The sequence below is a fragment of the Triticum aestivum genome, chromosome 2A (genome assembly GCF_018294505.1).
Source record: "Triticum aestivum cultivar Chinese Spring chromosome 2A, IWGSC CS RefSeq v2.1, whole genome shotgun sequence".
In the NCBI taxonomy this organism is placed as follows: domain Eukaryota; kingdom Viridiplantae; phylum Streptophyta; class Magnoliopsida; order Poales; family Poaceae; genus Triticum; species Triticum aestivum.
This window is the reverse complement of record NC_057797.1, coordinates 141,283,724-141,293,258: the sequence shown is the minus strand read 5'-3', so window position 1 is coordinate 141,293,258 and position 9,535 is coordinate 141,283,724. Positions and strand designations below refer to the sequence as shown.

The 9,535-nt window shown below is 44.4% G+C and overlaps 1 protein-coding gene across 1 annotated transcript in view; it reads right to left on the bottom strand.

Annotated features, from left to right (window-relative positions):
• Window positions 1–293: 293 nt before the first annotated feature.
• LOC123188029 (putative anthocyanidin reductase) overlaps window positions 294–9,535 on the bottom strand; it is a 16,781-nt gene continuing 7,539 nt past the window's right edge. Inside the window, exons 3-5 of the mRNA XM_044600059.1 lie at window positions 3,919–4,131; window positions 515–906; window positions 294–426 (exon numbers count right to left, since the gene is read on the bottom strand). Coding sequence (XP_044455994.1) covers window positions 294–426; window positions 515–906; window positions 3,919–4,131 — 738 coding nt within the window. The remainder of the gene's footprint in view (window positions 427–514; window positions 907–3,918; window positions 4,132–9,535) is intronic.

Genomic DNA, 9,535 nt, shown 5'->3' with positions numbered 1-9,535 from the left:
AATTTTACACATCTTTCAGATTGTGATATTTGAATTATAAAGAGAAGAAGACTACACCCCTTTCTTTCTCTTCCCGGGGGACTACACCCCTTTCTATATGTATGCTTTCAACATATGTTTCTTTGGGCTCTTAACATGAAAAACTCATGACACAAACCCAAAACTAATGGTAAAAAGAACAATAACCTCAACATGTTTCAAGAAAAAACACAAGAGTCCAAAAAATGACATATATACATATATTTTGACTGTCAAATGTATGCTAGCACACGATCAACGTATGCACATGCATATTACAACAATCCCAACCTCTTCCCGCAATCCACGCTTCCATCAAGCACCTCCTCTGCTCCATACTTATACTTGAACCCCAGCTCCACAAGCTTGTTTGTGTTAGCCTGCACTCTCACTCCCTCTCCCACCACTCTAACAGTCACACACACACACCAAAAATATTTATCACAAAGCACCACGTAAGAGATAGTCAAATATGATATTTTGTTCGAGAACTTACTCTTTGATCCGCTCGAGTTCGGGGTGCCTGCGGACGTAGTGCTCCAAGATGTCATGCATGTTGGTGTGCGCGGTGGTGCAAAGGTATCGGCCACCAACAACATCAGACGATTTCTCCATGCAGAAGACGTGTGCCTCGCAGACGTCGTCGACGTGCACCAGTGGTACGGAGCCGAGGAGGGCTTGTAGGAACTTGAGGGAGTTGTGATAGAGCTCGGCGCCAGTTAGAGGTGACAACATGGCATGGAGGCTGTCGCTGATGTGCGGAAGGAGGGTGTCTCCTCCTACGAGGCCACATACCAAGACAACAACGTCGAGCACTCTGCCCTCGAAGAAGTCATCGTTGTACTTGAGTAATTCCTTCTCAGAGATGGTCTTCGAGGATACATAAGCCTATAGATAATGTAGATAATGCAAGTCAGCATGGAGATCATGGAGGGTTGGGCATGAAGATATGTGGATTAAAGAAATTATAAGTAAATGTTTTTTCAAGTTGTTAAATTATGACGGGGCATGGCAAGACTTCCTACGCAAAAAGTATATCCACTCACGCCCTCTTTCTAAGGTACTGTAAGACCATCGGACTCTCCTTTCTAAAAACTTTCTAAATAGGCCTGTGCGTTTAAACAAGAATTTTTACTGCATGTTGCTTTCACGGTTGGGAGTGCTGAATGGCTCATGTACTAGGTTTTCGAAGGACATGTGACTGACTGATTGGGGAATAGGACTCTCAGCAACGAGTACCCTACCTTGCACAATATCACCAAGGGAAAACATGTCAGTATGGCAGATGTTTTCGTAACTATACCATTGAATGTTATTATTTTTTTACGGTTTTTGGGTAGGGATGGATGTCCTGGATTCACTTGGTGCAATGCTTAATGGCAATTGATTTATCTGAGGAGTTGGATGTATTCTGATGGAAACCCCGCAATTAGGGTTACTTCACGGTCAAATCAATGTGCACGAACATTATCAATGACAACCATGTTTTTTGTACAATATTTTTATGTAAACTTGAGATGTCCCTTGCAATTAAGTTCTTTATTAGGTATTTACTTATAACCAAAGATATCTTAGCTAAACACAATTGGCAAGACAGTTTAAGATGTCGTCTTTGCACGGTTGGTGTGGAGGATGGTGTATGTTTCGTTTAAGAAATTGGTTAGAGCATGATTAATATTATAGCCAGTTGCTAGCTATATGATTTTGCCACATCATCTATAGTCAAGGTTATAGTTGGCAAGTACAATAGTTACATATAAATATGTACTATTTTGTTGATTCATGGCCACCTCCCTCGCTTATAAATTGTCTAGGAGTGCGTGCTACGGCTGCTAAAGAGTAGCTCGCTTCTCTTCTTTCTTCTTCAACTCATCAAAAATATAATATTTAAAGTCTTACAGCCTGACTATATCATCCTATTGTATTTGCTCAAATCTTAAGGCGTGTTGGTACCCATCTTAAGGCTGAAATCTTTGTACACGCACTTTATGTTGGCTTTTTGGGAATTTTTATAATGATATTGTGTTTAACAAACAAAAGGTTTTCATTTCTTTAAGGTTGTTCACATGGCCATCCATTGGCTCCGTACATGGTTCTCACTACATCATGTGAACGAGGGTTACTTTGAACTCTGGTTACATATATCCACTTGGAGATGGTAGGCTGGTAGCTCAGACTTCGCTTAAACAATATGGACGGCAGTCTAGGATATGTGGCACATTATATGTAACATGTAATGGGTTTGCTTTGTGATTGTAGTCACAATGTCGCTGCACTTTTTTTTAATCGGACTGATAGGCAGAGTCCACACCTGATTGCCAATTAACCGCCTCCTCATGTAACGAAGTGTAACGAAGGACCCGACATAGCTAGAATCAGGGGCGGAGCCACCGTTGTATCGTTGGGTGCAGTTGAACCCAACGAAACTTGGTAGCTACGTATGTATTGGCAGGTACTCCCTTCGTTCGGAAATATTTGTTTTAGAAATAGTTGTATTTAGAACTAAAACAAGTCTACATACAATCATTCTAGGACAAGTATTTTTGAACGGAGAGAGTACTTTTTAGACCTAAACCCAATAAAAAGATTGACTGACCCCATCAATCTCGTGAACTGCCTCGGTGGATAGGTTAAAAAGGCCCAAAAGCCCATAAGTAAATTGGCTCAGTGCCCACAACTACCCAAGTCTCTCAAACATGAACTTTACGATTCCTACGCAGCCGCCGCCACGCCTTTACTCGTCCGATTCCCCAATGACTCTGGCCTCTCTCCTCTCGTCTCTTCTGTTCGTCCATGCATCCATCATCGGACACCAGCGGCAAGCCGTCAATTCAATTGAGAATTGAAGGTACCGAGAGATCGCATCGTCACATCTTTCTCTCTTGTATATGTTCTATCTAGCATAATAGTCTAGTATGGCAATATTTTTGCCCTAGTTTGCTGAAGTAAATCACGGACTTTAATTGATCTAGACCATGTAACAATATTTTTCAAAGAGAAATCGATCACCACATCAAGGCAAGGATGCAGACATGTTAATGACTTGTTAGATGTAGGCAAAATTCATCAAATGTCATTGCAAGTAGTCTTCTCACGCCTTGGAGAAACTAATTTAGATCAGTTGCCTGATCATCCGACGAATCGGCAGAGAATTTTAGTACACAAGTAAACCCCAGGAGCAGGTTAAGATTACACACAAATATTTAACGGCGGGAATTAGAAGACGCCGGCTAAGTTTGATTATCCACAGAGAGAAATTTGAAGATACTCAACGGTGATTTAATGACGTCAAAGAAAAGCTGCACAATAAAATGAGTGGTCGGTTTATAAATGATTATCTAATTTGCTACGGGAAGAAATACATGTTTTCTACCATTCGTATGGATCTGGTGTTTGGTCTTTTAAAGATAATTAGGGAAATAAAAATGAGACACTCTAAATTTACTTTTTTTATTGATGGTGCTTGTATTAAACTTGTCAAAATAATTTGTTTTTTTCACTGTTTTCAAAAAGACGAGAAGCTACACCCAAGCTATGAAGTTATTTGGGTACTACTTTTTTTGTAGTACCTAAAAAGTGGTTTTAGAATTTCATTCAGCTGGTATGTCTTATACTCTTCAACTATTAAATAACAAAATATGTAGTAGCTACTATCATATTTCTATTTCCATGCAAAAAAATACTATCATATTTCTATTTGTTATGTTATTTTTGGGTGATGTAAAATGGTGTAAAACAGCTTTTACGCTTAACTAATTCGTATCAAATTCTCACGAGTCAACAAATGAACCCAATGACTAAATTTTCTGGCTCCGCCCCTGGCTAGAATTATACGATGAGTTGAATGAATTGTGCATGATGGCCTTGCCGGGATCTAGACCAGGAATTAGAAGCACTCACGTCCAGGTGTTCGTTGCTGTGGTCGTAGGGCAGGCCGAGTGAGGTCCAGCAGGATTCGCTCACGAACTCTTTGTACCCGTCGCCGTCCTCCCGGAGCGGCGAGGCCGTGACAACGGAGCCCGTGTGGATGACACGCCTCACCGTCTTGGACCGCTCGCACTGCTGCAGGATGGTGCGCGTCGCGTCCATGGTCGCTTCAGTGGTGTCCTTGTACTGCGAAAACAAATCAAGGGGAAAAAATTAACAGTGGTGTACCGTGTACATTAAAAAAAAGTCCACAAATATGTGCCATAGAAAGTTAGAAGCCGAAACTCTGGGCCATAGAAAGTTAGAAGCCGACGTACGGAAGCTTAGAGCATCTGCCGGACGCCTCCAATCTGTTCGGGCGGATGGCCTGGTCACTGTTCGATCATAAAAAAGCAACCCAGACAAATTTATTAAATTGGTCTCAAAGTCCGAACTGGTCAACTCCTCTCATATCCAGCCAAATAGAAGATAGATATATAGGTGCCCGGACATGTCCGACTCATGTTGAACTCGACAGCCCTACACCACCTCAAATTACACAAAAATCTACCCCCTCGCCCTATCGGATCCATTTGTTCTCTCCTCTCTTCTTCCTCCTCCGCGTCGTCGGTTTCGCAGCTCCGCCATTGCGTGCGGCCCGACTCCGTTCCGAGCCTCTACGCCGCCAACACCGGCACAACACTCCTCTCTCACGTCCTCGCCGTCGGGGACGTCGTCGCCGGTCTGGACACCACCGCGGTATGTCTGGCAACTCTCAGGCTTGCCCCTTGCACTCTATATGTTCGACACATTATCTGATCCATTTTTTATGATTCTTTTTAGGGGGGAAATGAATTCAAATGCTTCGTGGGACTAGGAGTATGGACCGACGGAGGTTGATCAAATCATTCAAGATGAGTTCTTCGATTCATCAAATTCAGACGAAGAGGTGGACATGAGCATGCAAGAGAAAATGAACCGGCAGGTGAAGCATATTCTCAATTTCAAAGGATCAATCAAAGGAAGAAGAGTGACCAATCAGGATAGGGCGTCCGAAGCACGGCTACTGCAGAAGGACTATTTTGATTTGAACCCAACTTTTCTATATAATCTATGGCTTTGTCATCGTTTTCGCACACAGAAACTTTTATTTTTGCGCATTATGGAAGAAGTGGAGTGTAACGCCTTGTTATAGTCTCGCGGGATCAAGACTGGCCCACACATCAACACTACTCTTTTCCGCGCACTTAGTCCTCACTCGTGTGCATCCGGAATCAACTTTTCGGTCAGTCACCCATCCTAAAATTATTCCAAGCCAAGCATGCTTAACTTTGAAATTCTTTTCGATTGGGCTTTCGAAAAAGAAGGAATTCCTTATTGATATGAGTACTTTATCATACCTATTAAGTCAGACTCTCACATACACCCCCACTTAAAGGAACCAACGTCCTCGTTAGTCCATCACGGACGTTCTCTCTTGGCGCACTTATCTGCGTTCAGTCTGGCACATGTGCCATGTCGTGTGCCACAATGAGCCAAACGCGTCGTGCGCCACATGCCCGCACACCTGACCTGCAGATGCCCGTGTAACCGCGAGGGTCGGCTCTGATACCAATTATAACAAATTGTTACTCCTGGCAGGATCAAGACTGGCCCCACAGAGCAACACTAGTCTTTCCTGCGCACTTTATCCTACCAGTGTGCCCAAGGGACTAGTCCTGGCCATGGGAAGCTCGGCCCGGACGGCCCGAACCGGCCTGGCCCGGCCCGACCAGAAAAAGCGTGACCCGACCTTGCCATGGGCCAGGCCTGGGCCTAGGTTTTCAGCCCAATGGCCGGGCCAGGTCCGGGCCCGTCGTATTCACCGTTTAAGGAAGAGCCCGCCTGAAAGATCGTGGATGTCGCCTAGAGGGAGGGGGGTGAATAGGCGTTTTAAAATAATTACGATTTAGGCTTGAACAAATGCGAAATAAACCTAGCGGTTAATTTGCCAAGCACAAAACCTAAAACAACTAGGCTCACCTATGTGCACCAACAACTTATGCTAAGAAAGATAAGCAACTATGTGATAGCAAGATATATGACACAGAACAATATGGCTATCACAAAGTAAAGTGCATAAGTAAAGGGCTTGGTTAAGAGATAACCGAGGCACGCGGAGACGATGATGTATTCCGAAGTTCACACCCTTGCGGATGTGTAACACCCTCGATGCGACTATATCTCCCACGTGTCGAGGCACAATTTAGAGGCATAATCGCATTGAAGGCATATGTCGCAAGTTGGGCAATCTTCACAACATCCCATGTAATATAAATAATAAAGGGGAGATAACATAGTTGGCTTACACTCGCCACGTCAATCAAGTACATAAATAACATTACATCATCCAAACACTCATGGCCCGACTACGGCGCCAAAATAAAAGAGAACCCAACATGCGACCACGGTCCCGTTCACCCCCAACTGGGCACCACTACTGATCATCGAGAAAGGAAACATAATAACGTTGAGAGTCTTCGTCGAACTCCCACTTGAGCTCGTACGCGTCTCCTGGAGCGGAATCATCAGGCCCTGCATCTGGTGTAATAGTAATCTGTGAGCCATAGGGACTCAGCAATCTCGCACCCTCGCGATCAAGACTATTTAAGCTTATAGATAAGGCAAGGTAAATATAGGTGGAGCTGCAGCAAGTGACTAGCATATATGGTGGCTAACTTATTCGCAAAAGAGAGCGAGAAGAGGAGGCAAAGCGTGAGCGAGAAATTAGAGAACAACCCGCGCAAACATTACTCCAACATCGTGTCCACTTCCCGGACTCCGCCGAGAAGAGGCCATCACGGAAACACACTCAGTTGATTCATTTTAATTAAGTTAAGGTTCAAGTTATCTACAACCGGACATTAACAAATTCCCATCTGCCCATAACCGCGGGCACGACTTTCGAAAGTTCAAATCCCTGCAGGGGAGTCCCAACTTAGCCCATGACAAGCTCTCATGGTCAACGAAGGAATAGACCTCCTCCCAAGACGTTCCGATCAGACTCGGTATCTCGGTAATTCAAGACACTTCGACAGGTTAAAACAAGACCAGCAACACCGCCCGAATGTGCCGACAAATCCCGATAGGAGCTGCACATATCTCTTTCTCAGGGCACACTCAGATGAGCCAGACTTCAGGTAGGCCAGCCCAGAGTTGCCCCTGGTAGCCCCGGACATCGCTCGGTTGGACCAACACTCAGAGGAGCACTGGCCCGGGGGGGGGGGTAAAATAAGATGACCCTTGAGTCTGCAGAACCCAAGGGAAAGAAAAGGCTAGGTGGCGAATGGTAAGACCAATGTTGGGCATTGCTGGAAAAGCTTTAATCAAGGCGAACTATCAAGGGGTTCCCATTATTACCCAACCGCGTAAGGAACGCAAAATCCGGGAACATAACACCGATATGACGGAAATTAGGGCGGCAAGAGTGGAACAAAACACTAGGCGAGAGGTCGAGCCTTCCACCCTTTACCAAGTATATAGATGCATTAAGATAACATAGCAATATAATGATATCCCCAACAAGTAAAATATATGTTCCAACAAGGAACGGCCTCCAATCTTCACCTGCAACTAGCAACGCTATAAGAGGGGCTAAGCAAAGCGGTAACATAGCCAATCAACGGTTTGCTAGGACAAGGTGGGTTAGAGGTTTGACATGGCAATTTGGAGGCTTGCAAGCAAGTGGTAGGCATCGTAGCAATGGCATAGCAAAAGAACGAGCAAACTAGCATAGCAAAGATAGTAGTGATTTCGAGGGTATGATCATCTTGCCTGCACAGTTGTCAGAGTTGACTAGATCCTCAAAAACAAACTCAACGGGATCCTCGTTTGCGAACTCGTCTCCCGTCTCTACCCAAACAAGACAAACAAGCAACAATGATACAATCAACCACGTGCAAACTCAAACAACACAATGCAAAGATGATATGCTATGCGGGATGCGATGGGGGATGCAAAATGTAAGATATGACATGAAATGCATGAACCTGGCCTCAACTTGGAAAACCAAGTGTTCCACTGGAAAGATGAGATGAAATCGCTTGAAAACGATATAAAGAACGCCGGAATCGGAGTTACGGTTTGGAAATGGCAAGCGATTCAAAAATGACACTGGTCTGCGATTTACAGCAAGTAGGCATCTAAATACAATGAGATGAACATGCTACAGCTCCCAAACATGACAACAAAATACATGGCAGGAATGCACACAAGATGCTTAACAAAAGTCTAGCACTGAGCTATGGCCAATTCATCCATTAACAGGTTCAAACAAGCATGGCAAAAATGCAAATGGCAAACAGATCTCAGACTTAGTGAAATCAACACTTGTCTGGAATTTCAGATCAGGTAGCCCTCTTCGGAGCAACAAAACTACATGCTACAGGACCTGAACATGGCAAAGTAAAGCATGGCATGGAGCTACTCAAAGATCTTAACAAAAGTCCCTTAGTGACCTTGAGCCAAAAAGTATCAGAAAATACAATTGCAAGCATGTGAACATAGCAAAAACATAATCAGTTTCAGACTTTGTGAAAAACTGACACATGCTGAAATATAACTCAAGTAGGCATGTTTACGAGCTCGATGCACTCACTACAGAGCAAGTCATGGCAAGACAAGCATACACCCATTAAGAAGGCACAAAATTCAAGCTAGACATGGCAAGAACAATAGCATAGCATGCACGGATCAACTACAACATCACCGGCAAAATTGCAAACAAGTTGACAATCTGCCCAGATTCACAAAGTAGCAAAAGTAGAGCTCGATTGACTCTAGGGTGCTCCATAATTGCAAACAAAGACATGGATGGATAGAGCACTACAATATTAACAAAACATCCTTACTAATCATCTTCAAAAGAGGCACGGATCACTAGGAAACAACATGAACATATGGCATCATGAGATAAACAGCTCCAGGACTTAGTGAAATTACTAAGTCCCTGAAAACAGAATTAGCAAGTGCACCACTTTGGAAGCTTGCACTAGTCACCACACACATCCTAAAAATACATGGTTGCACCTCTAGAGAGATGACAAAACCCTTAACAAAGCATATGTAGAACTCGCGGGCATATCATGCACACATTAATCATGGCAAAAAAAAAACAAAAGTGCTAAACGGAGTAACAGATCTGGCAATTAACTCAAGTAGCCCTCTTCTAACAGCATTTCGGGCATCAAGATGAACTCAAATGAAAATGATGCAATGGAAAGAAATGATGTACTCTCTGAGATGAACATTTTGATATGCTATATGCATGAATCGGAGCAAAGGATACAAAGTTACGAGGTTGTGAACATAGGCATATGAACTAAAAATATCAGGGACTTAGACGAAATTTTACCACCGGATCTAGGGTTTGACCCGACATGCAGATCGAGGCGGCGGCGCGCACTGTTCACCGGCGGGGCTGGAGCTCGCCGGAGTGGCCGGGGTAGCAAGGGTCCGGCCGGATCTACGCCGGATCCGGCTCGGGCGGCGGCGGGCGGCGGCGCACGGCGGGCGGCGAGGTCGAGGCCGGTGCGGCGGCGGGGCCGGCGAGGAACTGCGGCGGGGCGGCTCG